Here is a 17,056-nt window from a genome sequence, read left to right as displayed (position 1 = left end):
GTTATTTATAAAGAGACATCTGCCAGGTATAGTGGCACATGCCTTTAACCCAACACTTGGGAGGCAGAGGCAAGTGACTATGAGTTAAAGCTCAGCCTAGTTTATGTAGGGGTTCCAGGGCAGCCAAAGCTGCACAGTGAGACCTCGTCTCAAAAAAAAAAAAGCATCGACTATAATAACAAAAATAATTAAAAAAATATACCTCTCTTACCTTGTCTACAGCTTGATAGCCAATGACACAATTACACAATTATATAGGAAAAGCTAAGTGCTTGATTGACATTAGTCATATTTTATGAATCCCAATATGGGTCCTTTACTAGTCTTGCCAATATAGGAAAACTCTTAAAAAACAAAAAAAACAATACAATGAATGAGGTCCCTTTAACCATCCGAAAATGATCAATTATTTTTAATTAATTTATTAATAGTGCATGTGCAGAGTGATCAAGCCATGAGGAACCCTTCATGGCAGAGGTTCTCTTCACCTACCTCAGGCTTCCCAGGCCTTCACCAGATAAAGAAGCTAATATGCTTCAGTGAACATATGATATAAAAAACTTGACAGTCCCATTCAGTGCACTAAGGTCATACTAGAAAAGACACCCAGGGATTGAAACAGAGTGAAGTCACGGCAAATTTAAATTTCCTACCTCAACTTCACATTCTTTTAAAAGTATTCCTGTTGTCAGGCATGGTGGCACACTCCTTTAATCCCAGTATTCCAGAGGCGCAGGCAGCTGAATCTCTCTGAGTTTGAGGCCAGCCTGGTCTACATATTGAGTTGTAGGATAGCCAGGGCTATGTAGTAAGAACTAAAAAGAAAGGAAGGAAGGAATAAAAGTCCCCCCCCCAACCCATGCTCCTTACTTCATGTCAAATACAAACATTCGAATTTATATAAACTGGAGAATCCTACAACTTTTCTGTAAAAAATAATAGAGCCTGTATCAGGCTGACTGAATTTCAGTCAAATTCTTTTCTTCCTAGTTATACGCAGTCAGCTGTCTTACATAACTTGTCCATGCCTTGGTTCCTGTAAATTGTACATCACCACCATCACCACGTCTGTGGGGCTACACAGATAACAGAAGAGCTATGCATCACACTGACTACCTGGCCAGTGCATATAACGGCATACGACGTTTGTTTAGTTCATCTACTTATCAAGAGACTTTTGCAGGGGAAAACTGAAGCATATTTGGAGCATTAAATACAGTGTTGACATTTCACTGTGAAGCTGAGATCATCTACTGGGGCCCCTGAACCAATATGTCATCTTCTGAAAGGAAAGGCTAACAGGATCCATGCTACCTAAATTTTAATATGGCTGAAGAGTTGCTATACACAGGAGAAAGGTAGAGAAAGGTACTGCTGGACTTGCCAGTCTGTACCAATCACAGTTTACCAAGGCAGCATACTGATTTCCGCCTGCTGTTTACCTTAATTAATCCTTTTATCCTACTTCAATTTTCTAGTTTATCATTAATAACCCTTGTGTCTACCACCATGTAGTTCTGTGTTATCCAGAAAACAGGACCTTCAAGTCATCTTCTGACTATATTTTATTAGTACTACTATTTTTTTAAAGATTTATTTATTTATTATGTATATAGTGTTCTGCCTGCATGTATGCCTGCATGCCGGAAGAGGGCACCAAATCTCATAGATGTTTATGAGCCGCCATGTGGTTGCTGGGAATTGAACTTAGGACCTTTGGAAGAGCAGTCAGTGTTCTTAACCTCTGAGCCATCTCTCCAGCTCAATACCACTATTTTTAAATTTTAAAAATCTTACATGTGTGGGTGTCTTGCCTGTCTGTCTGTCTGTTACTGCATGCATGCCTGGTGCCCTCAGAGGCCAGAGAGGGCATCAGATCCTCTGGGACAGGGGTTACAGGCGGAGGTGAGTTGTGACTCTCCATGTGGGTGCTGAGAATTGAGCCTGATCCTCTAGAAGAGCAACTAGCACCCTTAACCACGGGGCCATCTCTCCAGCCCTTCCATTGTATGTTATGAGGGGTTTTGTGTGTTGGGGTTTTGTTTGTCTGTTTTTGTTTTTGTTTTGGTTTTGGTATAGTTTTTAAGCTTTATATTATTTATTTTTTATCTCATATTTATTGAGACAGGGTCTCACTATGTAGTTTTGCCTAGGCTAGAATTCAATATGTAGAGCAGGCTAGCCTCAAACTCAGAGATTTGCCTGTCTCTGCCTCCATATGCTTACCATAATCTGCTGGTGCATAATTCAGCAGCTCAAATGTCCAGTGTTTATAGTATGAATAATTCTGGTACATATCAAATATTTCTCGGGTAAATTGTTGGCAGATATCACCTAAAAGAAAACACACAAGCTATTCAGTAAGCACAAATATTAAAGTGCACTGCCCTGAGATATGGGCACTCAGGGAATGAGTGTTTCCTAAACTAAGCACATGCGATGGGCTTGCCAAGGGACGGCAATGTCAAGACAACGCAAAATTCAGTTGTCAAAACTCATTTACGGTAAATGACTCTTCTGACCTCCAGTGGTTCTTCCAGATGTCACCTCTAAAATGACGTCACTTCCATCGTACTTCTCCTTTGGCACTAGGTGCTCCAAAAGCTGGAAAAGAAGGGAAACGCAATCACTAACGTTTCTTTTCCTTGGTATATTATTACTTGAAATTCAATCAAAGCCCTCAAAACATTTTTTAGAAGTCAGCAGTTAACAAAACCATGTAATATCCCAAGGAGGCAAAAAAAACCATAGCCTAAGCAATCCAATGAGACAGTCAGTTCATATAACAATGAAGTCACTTATCTGAGCCTTTTCTGCAATATTATCAGATTATCTTAATTTTCTAAAATGAAGTTAATTATGATCAAAGCCCTGAGTGTTCCATGCATCTTTGTTAGATTTTGCCTCTTAAAATTGGTTCTAAACACTGGCGTCTTTCATCTGATGAATGAAGCGAGACTTTGAAAATCTTCATTACTCCAAATGAAGACTTTTGACGTATAATTATATATTCTCCCCTGCCATAAGTGATGGTCAGCACTATGTCATACCTTGCATTCTTGGTGGGGTCATTCTGTTTAAAGACTATATTAAGGGGATTCCAAGTAAGAGTCAAATAGCTTCTCACGTGTGACAAGAAAGGGGAGGCGGTTCCTAGGTTACCAATAAAGTTTCCCTCTTAGGAAGGGTAGGAGAACAACCCGATTATTAAAAGGTCTTTCAAGTCAAACTAAGTCTACCTGCATGTCATGACTCTCCTCCCCACTGCCGTTTTCTAAAACCCTCCATCTCTGCTAGAAATGACAACCCATGGGAGAGACTGTTGACTGCCAGGTTTCTGTTTTGCCTTTGGTTCACTAGGTGATATCTCTACACATCCTTCTGTGCTCTCAAAACCCCTCTGAATCCCACAGTAAGAAAGCTGAAGGGACAGTGATGACAGCGGAGGGAATCATGGCACAGGGCACTATGGTCTCCATTGTCTTTGAAAAGCAAACCACCTATAGAGCCAAGAGAGACCACTATGTAGAAGCTGCCCTTTTCTATCTAGATTATGGGCTGAAGCTGACACAGTGTCAGGAAGCCTGAGAGTCCCCAGCATGCCAAAGCCTTACTAGCTCTAACTAAAGGCCTGGACTAACCAGCTGCCTCTACACTTAGATTTATTCTATTGTATTCAGCATGCAAGTTTCCAACCTAACACAATCCATGAACCTATTTATTCCCAACCCTTAAAACCATCTGACTTGTCTCCATGGTGACCACATTTCTTTTTAAGAGTTTATTCATTTATTTTTATTTCTGAGTGTGTCCCCACGACACACACATGCCATGCAGAGGTCAGAGGGCAACTCAAGGGAGTTAGTTCTCTCCTGTCACCTTGTGTGACGCATCAGGTTGTAGGCAGGGTGTATACAGAAGCACCTCTATCTGCTGAGGCATCTCACTAGGTTCTGGAATTTTCTTACTAGAGTATTATGTTTTCTTGCCTGACAAACCAACAGACTTAGCTATGATTTTTCTCTTCCTCTGGGAGTCCAAATTCGTTAACACCTCAGTTTCTCTTCCAATGATCCTTTAGCAAATTATACTAAATATAGCTTAATTACTCACCGGGTTAAAAGAACAATGCTGGGAGCCAGGCCTGGTGGCACAGGCCTTGCCTGGTCTACAGAGCGAGTCTTGGACAGCCAGGGCTACACAGAGAAACCCTGTCTCGAAAAACAACAAACAAACAAACTAACGAAAAAAGAACACACTGCTGGGGAAGTTATTTTGAGCATCAGAGCATATTCTAGGAAGAAAACTATTCCTTCAATATTAGCACTACTGAGATTAGTCTACTGTCTGAAACATACCTCACTGTACAGTAAGTTCATCTTTTCATCAATGATTTGCCTTTCTTCTGATACAAGTTCTTGCAACTGCTTTTCATCTTGTTTATTTAGACCTAAAATCAGCATCAGAGATAATAGGAAATTCTTTCTTTTTTTAATTAATTTATTCTTGTTACATCTCAATGGTTATCCCATCCCTTGTATCCTCCCATTCTTCCCTCCCTCCCATTTTCCCCTTATTCCCCTCCCCTATGACTGTTCCTGAGGGGGATTTCCTCCCCCTGTATATGCTCATAGGGTATCAAGTCTCTTCTTGGTAACCTGCTGTCCTTCCTCTGAGTGCCACCAGGTCTCCCCCTCCAGGGGACATGGTCAAATGTGAGGCACCACAGTACGTGAGAAAGTCACATCCCTCTCTCCACTCAACTGTGGAGAATGTTCTGACCATTGGCTAGATCTGGGTAGGGGTTTAAAGTTTACTGCCTGTATTGTCCTTGGCTGGTGCCTTAGTTTGAGCGGGACCCCTGGGGATAATAGGAAACTCTTTAAAATTCTCATAGAGGAAGTATTACATAACTGCCTCACGTATGTCTTCAAAGTTTTTGGTTCTTTTTTTTTTTTTTTTTTTTTTTTTTGAGACAGAGTCTCACTATGTACTCCAGACTGGCTTTGACCACCTTGTCTTCCTGTCTCAGTCTCCTACGACCCTGGCTCTGGTGGGGGTTGTCCCTGAAGATGCTGTGGCTGGTGGAGAAACAAACTGTGAGGCAAGAAGGAAATCTGGTTCAGCATGACTTAGTTAGCCAGGCTGGTCCCAACTTCTGGAGGCTCACACCAGGCCAGGTTACTTTAGACACAGTTAAATACAGTGCAGGTTTGGAAACAAGCTTCCTAATAACAATTCTCCCAATCCCATGTGAATAACAAAGCTTAAGGTGTAGCTGGGCGTGGTGGCGCATGCCTTTAATCCAGCACTCAGGAGGCAGAGGCAGGTGGCTCGCTGTGAGTTCAAGGCCAGCCTGGTCTACAGAGCAAGTTTAGGACGCCCAAGGCTACACAGAGAAACGCAGTCTCGAAAAACTCAAAACAAAAAAACAAAAACGAAACCTTAAGGTGTGACTACACTGAAACGGCCTCTACCATGAAGGTGATTCTATAGCTTCAGGACTTGGTGTAGTCTCTAAGACAATGTGGAGGTCACCAGGCTGTAGAGTGCACGTGACACGTTCTTCTCTCAGATGACATCACACAGGCCCTTCGATGGGAGATGAGCTAACACCGTGCATTCCTTTATGTAGAACAATGCTCAGTAAATTAAAACTTACAACGATATCAAGTCTCCTAGACTCTAAACCGCTAGGTAAGTACCGTGAAGAGCCTGAACTCTTAGCAGGCCCTGAGTAGCTGAAATTCGTCCAACACTGAGTGAGTATATAGGCCTCTCCTTACCAAGAACTGAGCTTATTATCTGTAGGCTTTTAAAAAGACAGAGCTCAAAGTTTAGTCAGTTACACACTTATACACACACATATAACTTTTACCTACTTTCACACATTGACTCTAATTCTTCAATGGCTTGCATGGCTTCCTGAATTTCTTGATAAACAGCTGCAAGTGATGCCAACTCAGCGTGCCTTCTGTGTGAGGCCCTCCTGTCTCCTTCGTTCTCAGAGACATCCTGTACACACTGGTCAAGGGCTTGGTACTCTTTATTCAGGTCTTCCATGCACTTCTGTAGGGCTTTATGTTTCCAAAGCATCCTTGTGTCTTGATGGCAGTAGCTCCTGGACCAACTCTTACTCAACAGCTGATGGGGAACGTGAGGCTTGTTTTGTCTAAAATCCCACAGCCGTGTGTCAAGACTTATCTGTCTAAACTGCTGACAGTAGAAGATGTGTCTCTCGGGGTAAGCTCTAAGAGACGGAGTCCGAAAAAGCCAAATACACAGGGGACGATGCATCTCAGCAGCTGCAGTGTAAGAGATACAAATTGTAAACACAGGCCGGGCGTGGTGGCGCATGCCTTTAATCCCAGCACTCGGGAGGCAGAGGCAGGCGGATTGCTGTGAGTTTCAGAGAAACCTTTAGTTCATGGCCTCATTTAGCTCCAAAGACAGTCAAGAGCAGATAGAAACACACACACACACACAACTCACATTTTTATTTTTATTTTTATTTTTATTTTTTTTTGAGACAGTCTTACTGTGTATCTCTTGCTGCCCTAGGACTGACTCTGTAGACCACGATGGCCTTGAACTCAGAGATCGCCTGCCTCTGCCTCTCAAATGGTAGGATTAAAGAGGAGTGTCACCAAGTTGAATCTACAAAAATTCTCGAAACCTCTAAATAAATACTATATTAAAACAAGTACGAGGCTGGCGAAATAGCTGTAAGAATAGAATAAAAGTACCTACAGGTAAGTCTGACTACCTCAGTGTTCAATCCCTGGGACACACATGATGGAAAGTGAGACCTGACTCTTGAAAATTATTGACCTGCACACAGCAACATACAAGCACACATTCACACTTTTTATTTTTTATTTTTTAAAGTAAAAGAAGTGGGCTGCCAGGCAGTGGTGGCGCACACCTTTAATCCTAGCACTTGGAAAGCAGAGGCAGACAGATTGCTATGAGTTCGAGGCCAGCCTGCTGGTCTACAAAGGGAGTCCAGGACAGGCAAGGCTACACAGAGAAACCCTGTCTTAAAAAACCAAAAAGAAAAAAAAAAAGACCCAGCACTTGGAAGGCAGAGGCAGGTGGATCTCCGTGAGTTCAAAGCCAGCCTGGTCTACAAAGTGAGTCCAGGACAGCTGGGGGTCTGTGTAACAGAGAAACCCTGCTTTAAAAGAAAGAAAGAAAGAAAGCAAACATGTAACCTTACATATACAATCCAAGACAAGTAAGCAGGAACATAAACAACAAATGCAGTACCAGGGGGTTAACACATTTTAACTTTAAATGAGTGTATAAATAAATTCCTAGAAATAACTGGCCTGTGGTGGCACATGTTTTTAATCCCAGCACTCAGGAGGGAGAGGCAGGGGGATCTCTATGAGTTTGAGATTAGTCTGGTCTACAGAGCTAGGTTTTAGGAAAGCCAAGGCTACACAAAGAAAGCCTGTCTTGAAAAACAAAAACAAACAAGCAAAGCTATAAAATAATGATGCAATCTTTAGGTGGTACATAGTCATAGATTTCTGAAGATTGAGGAAAATATTAACATCTCTCCCATTATCTAGTCTGATTGTTTATAAAGGGGTCTAATTATATAGCCTGGGCTGGCTTCAAACTGGGGAACTTCAGCCTCTCTAATGCTGGATCACAAATGTAGGTTAACATGTCTGCTTAAACTTAAGCAAACAATTTCATTGTGTTTATTAATTTATTTTTAAACATTTTTTATTACTATTAGAGAGCAAGAGTGAGAGAGTGTGTATGTCTCTGTGTATGTAGTTAAACTTAAGGAAACATTTTCTCTGTATTTATTAATTTATTTAAAGATTTGCTTATTTGCCGGGCGGTGGTGGTGCACGCCTTTAATCCCAGCCCTCGGGAGGCAGAGGCAGGCGGCTCGCTGTGAGTTCGAGGCCAGCCTGGTCTACAAAGGTTAGTCCAGGACAGCTAAGACTACACAGAAAGACCCTGTCTTGAAAAACCAAACCAAAACAAAACAAAGATTTGCTTATTTATTATTTATATAGAATATTCTGCCTGCATGTGAGCCAGCAGGCCAGAAGAGGGCAATAGGTCTCATTATAGATGGTTGTGAGCCACCATGTGGTTGCTGGGAATTGAACTCAGGACCTTTGGAAGAAAAGACAGTGCTCTTAACCTCTAAACCATCTTTCCAGCCCTTATTAATTTATTCTTAAACATTTATTATTACTATTAAAGAGCTAGAGTGTGAGTGTGTATATGTCTCTGTGTCTGTGTCAGCGGGGACGGGAGGGGGTGGGTGGGTGGGTGGTGGGAATTAGGGATTGACCCCAGAACCTTGCATATACTAGGTAAGCATTTTGTTTTAATTGTTTAATTTCAGAACACTGAGATTCCAGAAAAAGTCAGGTAACACCATCACAAGTATTCACCCACTGGATAGAGGCAGAGCTTGTATTATTACACAGGTTGTCGATTTCAAGATCAGGGTTTTTCATTCTCAATCCTGTGGACACTTCCTAAGAATGCTTCTCTCAGCTGAGAACCTAAAGGAAGAGACCCTCAAATATCAAAAGACCAAGTTAACAGGGCTGGGGAGGTGGTTCGGCGCTTCAGAGCACTGGCTGCTCTTCCAGAGGGCCTGAGTTCAATTCCCAGCAGCCACATGGTGGTTCACAACCAGCTGTAATGGAATCTGATTCCCTCTCTGGTGTGCATGGAAACAGGGCACTCATATGCATAAAATAATTAATGATTTCTTTAAATGTATATTTAAAAAAAGATCAAGTTAACAACAGTAGGAGGATCTGGTGGGGGGAAGAAAGGACAATGATGGTATTTTAATAACTGAAAAAAAAAACAGGTTATAAAACAGTATAATCTGTTTTCAAAACAAAATTCTACATCATGTGGGGAAAAAACAGATAAAGAATATTGTCTTAGTTACTGTTCTCTTACTGTGAGGAGACACCATGACCAAGGCAACTTATAAAAAGAAGCATTTAGCCAGGCATGGTAGCACACACCTTAAATCCTAGCACTTGGGAGGCAGAGGCAGGTGATCGATGCTGAGTTCCAGGCCAACCTGGTTTACAAAAGGAGCCCATGACAGCCAAGGCTACACAGAGAAACCCTGTCTCAAAAAAAAAAAGGAAAAAGCAGCAGCATTATCTAATTGGGGGCTTGCTTACAGTTGACAGCATGGCGGGGGTGTGGTGGCAGGCTAGCATGGTGCTGAGAGCTCAAGTCTGATCTGAAAGTTATAGGCAGAGATTGGGCCTGACATGGACTCTTAAAACTTCAAAGCCCACCCCCAGTGGCAACAAGACCACACCTCCTAATCCTTCCTAAACAGTTCCGCTAACTAGGGACCAAACACTCAAATATATGAGCCTATGGTGGTCATTCTCGGTCAAAACACGACATATATTTTAAAAGAAAACAAACAAACAAAAACACATCAAAAGGAAGTCACTCTTGAGTTGTGGGATTACAGACGCATTTTAAGTTCTCCTACTTTCCCAAGTCTTTTACACAGTACACATTATGTTCACAATTTTAACAGAGGTAAATAAGATTAGCAGGCTGGGGAGATTTTGACAGGTAAGAGCACTTGCTGCTCTTGCAGAGGACCAAGGTGGCCACATAGTGGCTCACAGGTGCCTGTAACTCCAGTTCCAGGACACTGATCTGACACCCTCTTCTTGCCTCTGTCTGGGCACCAAGCGTTGCATGTGGTACATACATACATACATGCAGTCACACACACACATACACACATGCGTGTGCGCAAACATTTCAAAATGACAGATTAGGTGAAATTGGCTCTGTACAAAAATTATCTGTTCTTCCCTCAAATAATCAAAAACAGAAGAATATAATAACTTTATTGAGCAAGAAGGGGATCACAGATTTCTAAGAAAAATGGGTTTTTTTGGTGGTGTTTTGTTTTAAGAAAAATGTTTTGCCTCCTGAAATTAAAACTGGAAGTGTCAAAATTTAGCAGAATGGCATGGGGATGTAATTCAGTGGAAGACCACTTGCCTAACATGCTCAAGGCCTATGATTTGATCCTTAGCACAACAAATTACCAGAAGCAGCCTTTACGACAAGCATTGCTGCTGTGCTGGGCAACACAGTTATTTATATATAAGCCTCTTGGATCTATAAGTCAAACTTTGCATTATCATTTTAAAAATTAAATATTCAGAAGATTCAGCGTTCACTGGGTTCTACTAAAAGATTTAACATAACAAATCATAGCTGAAGCCGGGCGTGGCAGTGCATGCCTTTGATTACCAGCACTCAGGGAGGGGAGAGGAGCAGAGACAGGAGGATCTCTGTGAGTTCGAGGCCAGCTTGGTCTGCAAAGCAAGTCCAAGACAGCCAAGGCTTCACAGAGAAACCTTGTCTCGAAAAACCAAAAACCAAACCAAAACAAAACAAACCACAGCTGAGACTAGGTTGCATAAGAATGCACGAATGCCCAGCATCCACACATTTAACACTCCTCCAGAAGTTTCTATGCATCTTTATACCTAGATATGAGTACACCAGGAGTGTCTATTTGACGGTGGAAAGAATAAAAGGATGGCAATTTTTTTTTTTTTTTTTTTTTTTTTTTTTTTTAAATAACAGCTCTGGCTAAATTTTCCATTTTAGGAGCAGCCGTGGAACGAGTAACTATCAAGGTCAAAAATCTTAACGTTAGTTTCTCAGGTTACGTAAACCTAGAAAGGGCAAGGCTTCAAGTTCACCCCCCACAACCCAGTACTACTCGACATTTTAAGAGCAGTTCTCAGTTTTTGGCATGTTAAAAGTGACACTAAACAGGCGCCAGGAGCATAATGCGAAAACCATATTGTGTAAGTCAGTATTATATGGAGACTATACGGAAGTTAACACAAGTGAGCTGTTGGGAAAAAAAATTTTTTTTTAATCCCCTTAAGGCCAAGAAAGAATTGTGAATACCTATGTAAAAGAAGAAAAACGACGTTCTTGTTTCTTACTGATAACTGAACCTTCTGTGCCCGCAACATCTCAGCTCATGGTACTGCAAGCACGGTCATTTCCAGGCTACTGCTTCCGGGTTACCGTTTGTACGTGGCTCCTCCTCCATTTTGACGCTTCTTGTAGAGTAGTGGTCCTTAAGTGTCCGTAACAGTAAACAAGAATGAAGTGATGAAGTGGGAAGGAGACTCCCCTAGAAGAACCGCGCGCTGAAGTTATTTGAAACTGACTCCCGGGAGGTGTGCTGTCCAGAGGGAGCCCAAAGGGAGCGACTGGCTCCCGTTGCCCTAACCAAGGAATCCTGGGAGTTGTAGTTTTATCCTTCCCAGGCCTCCTTGCTCCCAGCCCAAGCCCTTTTGCTCCATCTTCCTTCCTAAGTTTAGGTGTTTCAGTTACTTTCAAAGATAGAAGAGAGATTTTTTCCTAACTTAACTATTAAATCGTACAATATGTTATAGGTGAAATCAGAAGAATTTCTTTACGTGTTACCAACCCTTAAAGCAGTAGTTTCTAACTTACTAACACCCAACCCCTCAATGCCCACCCTCCACCCCCATGCTCAATTCCCAGGACCTACAGTAGGTTGTTTACAACTGTATTAAGATCAGCTCCACCTAAAAAGACACGCATGGTATATACTCACTTATAAGTGGATTTTAGCCCAACATAGAGGTCCTCTGAGAGACTCCACCCAGCGGGGGATAGGGACAGTTACCAAGTTTCGAAGCTGGACACTGGGCAGTGCTGAGAGTGTAGCTTGGCCTTGCTAGGCCACAGAGGAAGAGGTTATATGCAGTACAGAGGACACTGGATAAGCTGAGGTCAGACATTAGGGGAGGATGGCTCCCCTTTCTAATGACTAGGGGAGGGAGGCAAGGATGAGATCCAGAGTTGATGAGGGAGGGGTGGGATCGGGAGGTCTTGAGGGAGGGGGCTGCAATTGGGATGTAAAGAATTCAAACTGCAGAACAGGTAGGTAACTTAAATTGCAACCCCACTACATGGGAATAGCTCTGAGACTGGCTGAGGGACGAATGTCTATGCACAGAGAAGACTTCCTGTTGGTCACAGGTTCTCTGTGATGCATGACTAGGCCATTCACAGTATGGCATGAAGGAAGATTTGCAGATGTCTTACTTCTGCTCACACACTGAGCAGAGACTCAGCCTTAATTACTCTGTACACCCGCACACCTCGTACAATTATAACGTTAGAACCGTATAATGAGCGTGAGAAATTATGTCTTCAGAACAAAAGAACCAGACACTGATGCTGGATGAGACCTAATAGGATCCATTCTGCTCAGTATGCTGCACGCTGACATCTGTATCCTCCTTGTTCTAGCCCCAGGCGCCTCAGCTGCTCAGAATTGGACAGCTTCCGGGACAGCGCTGTAGAAAGCTTCTGATGCCGATTGGTCCAGCATTTCACTTTGTCTCACATAGGACTCCTATTAAGCCTGGAATCTCTCAACATTTAGAAACCTGACCACAAATCCAATTCCTGGCTTGCTTAATCATTTTCCCCATTTGGGGGGGGGGGGTCCTTCTAAGGTATTATTTGCCCCAAATCAGCCTGAAGAAACTTTAAGAGAATGACATCCCATTTCCTCTAAAGGGGATTCGGTAAGTTTCTGTTTGCTCTCTGGGTCTATAAATGCTTGTTTTCATCAGGAAGTGGTTATAAGTTATTGTTGGTCTTACACAGAGAGAAAACTAGGTTGGACTCAGCGACATCTCTCTTTTCCTTTATCTTTCTCTCATAGGTAAGGAGATAAGAGCTGAAAAGAAAGAAAGAGGGATATAGAAATATAGAGGGAGGATAGAACAAAAGGTAGGTAATTGACCCTATTTCTTAACTCAAAGCCTCAAGGTTATTTTTAATTCATTGGTATAGAATTTTATATATTGATGCTAATCATGGTTATGTCTAAAAGATACACATGATTCTATAGATATATAAGGTAAAATAGTTAAATAAGGTCTTCAAAAGCCTCAGAGACCCACAGAATATGGCATTTAACGATGTTTTCATTATCGTAAAGATTCTTTGACATGTTAACTCCTGGCAACACCTAGCCTGCCTCAAAGAAGATGATCAACATCAAAGAACCTTCCTATGGAGTTGGCTTCAAATATGGCAAACAAGCCACTGGGCAAAACGTTCTTGTTCCTGCCACAGACAGAATTCTGCCTAAAAATGGGTAAGCTTAGATGCAGGCAGAGTTGATGGCCGAACTTTGCCAAGACAGGCTAAACAAGTCCTCAATAGTTCCTGTCTCACAAATATGTCTGTCAGATATATTGGGCTAGAAGGCTGAAGATGATGCTCCAATGTCATAGTGTTGGGTGACTATTCAGGTAGCAAACTGTCTCAGTCATTTTTTCATTGTGGAAGCTGCTAACCTGCCCTTCCAGTTCACTCAGGCATTTAACTTTTATTCCTTCTCAAGTCTCTGATGGGGTTGAATACCAGATAGTTTAGTATTACAATCAAGTGTAGTTGGTTAGGGGATAAGCTCTTCTTAGATCAAGATAGTTGATTTAAGTTAATAGAGATGAGATACCATAGATACTGACTTTCATTCAGAAATTTGGACCCAACAAAGTAGGAAGGATGGTTGCTTCAGGCTTGACAAATGCAAATGGCCAAATCACTATGAATGTACATTCATATAACTCATGATTGTCTTATGGTTCTTCCTGCTGTATGCAGTTTGTCTTATCATGTGTAGTAATATAAATGTATATGTTAAAAAGAAACATTTTTTTAAAAAAAGAGAGATCAGCTCCAAAGGATCCAATGTCTTGGGACTCCACAAGCATACGCACTCACATGTACTCACACACACATACACACACACTTCAAATATAATAACAGTATTTATTTTAGCATGTGTGTATAGTCATATGGAGGTCAGAGGAAAAGCAGTAGGAGTCAGGTCTTTCCTTCCACCATATAGTTCGGAGGGATGGAACGCAAGTCATCAGGTTAGGCAGCGGGCACCTTTACTGTTGCGCTATCTCACCAGCCCTCAAATTTTACAATCAGATACTTAAACCTCCTCAAATTGCTATATTGAAGATAGGGCTGTTATGTTTAATAATTAGATATAAGGTAAGATAAAGTACCAGGCAGCAGATATTATGTTGTAGAGGAGTTTACTAAATAAGCATGAGGGGAGAAAGAAAAGGGGTAAGGGGTACCCCAGAGAGAGACAGAGACAGAGACAGGAAGAGTAGGAAGAAGAGAGAGAGGGGAGAAGGAGCAGAGAGAGAGGAGGAGAGGGGAGTAGAGAGAGAGAGTAGAGAGGGGGCCATGTGGACAGTTTGTGCTTTTATATGACCCTGGGCAGGGCCACGTCCCCTTGGCAGGTAAGCTATGACATCACAAGTAGGCAGACTGAAGCAGAATCCTAGCAAGAGCCAAAAAAGAGATGATGGAAGCTAAATGAGGTTGTAAAGGTGGGCCCCAATCCTGTAGGAGTAGTGCCATTCTAAAGTGCGATACCACAAAACTGCCCATATAAAAGTCTTGTGAGCACACAGGGAAAAAGTGGCCACCTACAAGCCAACAGACAAAACTCACCTTGCTGTTACTTTTTTGTAACAGGCGTGGTGGCCCACTCTTTTAATCTCAGCACTTGGGAGGCAGAGGCAGACGGATCACTGTGAGTTGGAGGCCTGCCTGGTCTTTAGAGTGAGTTCCAGGATAGCCAGGCTACACGGAGAAACCCTGTTTCAAAAAATCAAACCAAACCACCACCAACAAGCCCACAAACAAATAAAATCCAAAAAACAAACAAACAAAAAACAAAAACAAAAAGGAAATACTTGGTTTGTGGCTGCCAAAGTTTTAGTTCATGGCCATCTTGTTTGTCTTGGGACCTTTGGCAAGGCAGAACATTAAAGCAAAGAGTGTGTTGTTAAGTCTGTTCACCCATAGTAACTGGGAAGCAAAGGGAAGAGAAGAGGGGCCAGTGTTCTAGTGTCTCCTTTTAGAACATCCTCCTGGGATCTAACTTCTTCCAAAGGTTTCCACCATTTCCAAGGATCTGAGGATCCCAACTTACCTAGTAAGTTGTTGTCTTAATTACTTTTCTATTGCTATGAAGAGACGCCATGGCCAAAGCAACCTTTGAAAGAAAACATTTAATTGAGGATTGGCTTATAGTTTCGGGGGTAAGTCCATGACCATCACGTTGGGGAGCGTGGCTGCAGACAGGCAGGCATGGCACTGGGGGCAGCAGCTGAGAGCTTCCATGTTGAAACAACTATGAGGCAGAGTGAGAGCTAACAGGAGCCACCTCCCAGTGACAGACAGTAACATGCCCCCTCAAGCAAGACCACACCTCCTAATCCTTCCCAAACAGTTTCATCAACTGGGCACCAAGCACTCAATGCATGAGTATTCTCATTCAAACCACCACAGTTGTCTTCAAAACAGCCTTTAATGGCATGATTAAATTGCCCGTGGGCATAGTAACAAACAACACAAACTCCTAGATTTTTTTCAATTATTTGGTCTTCCTTGGCACTACTAGGCATAACAAAGAGAATTATGGGACAAATGATATATTAAAAAACGAGCTGGGAGCTTTGAAGGCCATTGTAGTTACCATTGCTATTGTTTTAATGCAGGATTTTAAAGGAAGTGCAGCCTGCCTGAAGTGCCAAGGAAGAAACGTTTAGCTGGAAATTCCAGATACTCCCAATAGGACTTGGCTTTCTTTCTGAGAAACACTGAATTTTGATTTATGTAGCATTTTTCTTCTAATGTTGGCTTTAAGAAGACTAAGCGTTGAATTCATATAACCGTGCTGTAAAGCAGATCACAATAATGTTATAACTCCATTTCCTGTTGAAAGAGAGAAAGATTTGTTCCAGACAAAACAGGAAGGCAGTAATAAAATTACAGCTGCTGGTTCTTTGTGGCTTCTCATTGCGCAGACATTATATCTTTTATATGGTCTACAATTCGGGCTTGGAGTAGCCAGCTGCACTTTTATTTTGTTTTGAATTCCTACCCTCCTGTCTTATCCCACCATAGCCTAAACAACTAAGGTGTGTGTGTGTGTGTGTGTGTGTGTGTGTGTGTGTGTGTGTGTGTGTGTGTGTTCAGATGCACGAGGAGGCTAGAGGTGAGTGTTGGGTTCTCTGGATACAGAAGTAGTGGGTGAGTGCTGGGAACCTGCTCTGGGCCTGTGGAAGAAACAGAAGCCTTGACTGCTGAGTCATCTCTTCAGTTCTGCTGGGCAGCTGCTGCAGCTGCTTTTATAACATGGGTTCTGGAGAGTGAACTCGGATTTACAAGCTGAGCCATTTCCCGTTTCCTGTAGCCGCCTCCCTAGTATTAAAAAAAAAAAAGAGAGAGAAAAAAAAAAGGTTCTCATGCATAGCCTAGCCTAGCCTTGAAGTTGTAATCCTCTTGCCCTTGATTTTCAGAGCTATTATGACAGGCATGTGCAGAAATTAGGATTCAGGATGTATATGTTTATCTATGTCATGTTTCCATACATAGTTTAATACTAAACCAACATTTTGTGTATGGTCCTTGTCTTGACACAGACGTCTATCTGTACGTAGTCACATGCTATTAGTATGTTTTGTTTTGTTTTTTGAGAAATTGTCCTGGAACATTCTAGGGTTATATTCTGCTTCTCCATTATTGGGTGGCTTATATGGAGCAAGAGGCAGCAGACTGCAGGGTCAGTAGACTGTAAAAAAACCGTTATTCTTACTGAAAATGCTGGGTGCCCTACACGGCTGAGATGATTTTCTTTTTCCTCCCTACCCTTCCTCTGGTCTAGAGTTCTCTACGTTGACCTCTAATTTAAGGCCATCCTCCTGTCTTCCTCTCAAGTGCTGTGAGTATAAGTTAGCGGTACAGCGCAACACATTTTTATAGACGATTAAAAAAAAAGATGCTTCCATCATTTCATTTCAAGGTCTGCCCATGTTCCCGCATAAGTCACGATCACTACTTTGATATACACCGAGATAAGGCTTCTGTCTGGATCAAGAGTCTGCATTGTGCCAAGCAGGGTTTCCAC

At 42.1% G+C, this 17,056-nt stretch overlaps 1 protein-coding gene across 4 annotated transcripts in view; it reads right to left on the bottom strand.

Annotated features, from left to right (window-relative positions):
* Positions 1-11,276, bottom strand: part of Mtrf1 (mitochondrial translation release factor 1) — a 30,066-nt gene extending 18,790 nt beyond the window's left edge. The window contains exons 1-5 of one of the 4 annotated variants that reach the window (XM_051160872.1): positions 10,966-11,276; positions 5,883-6,305; positions 4,359-4,450; positions 2,523-2,604; positions 2,227-2,334 (exon numbers count right to left, since the gene is read on the bottom strand). In XM_051160872.1, coding sequence (XP_051016829.1) covers positions 2,227-2,334; positions 2,523-2,604; positions 4,359-4,450; positions 5,883-6,297 — 697 coding nt within the window. In that variant the 5' untranslated portion in view covers positions 6,298-6,305; positions 10,966-11,276. The remainder of the gene's footprint in view (positions 1-2,226; positions 2,335-2,522; positions 2,605-4,358; positions 4,451-5,882; positions 6,306-10,965) is intronic. The other 3 variants (XM_051160875.1, XM_051160873.1, XM_051160874.1) reach the window with 3 other exon arrangements.
* Positions 11,277-17,056: the final 5,780 nt, after the last annotated feature.

The sequence above is a fragment of the Acomys russatus genome, chromosome 18 (genome assembly GCF_903995435.1).
Source record: "Acomys russatus chromosome 18, mAcoRus1.1, whole genome shotgun sequence".
Classification (NCBI taxonomy): Eukaryota; Metazoa; Chordata; class Mammalia; order Rodentia; family Muridae; genus Acomys; species Acomys russatus.
Note: the sequence above shows the minus strand (reverse complement) of the source record. Positions and strands in the feature narration are given on the sequence as shown.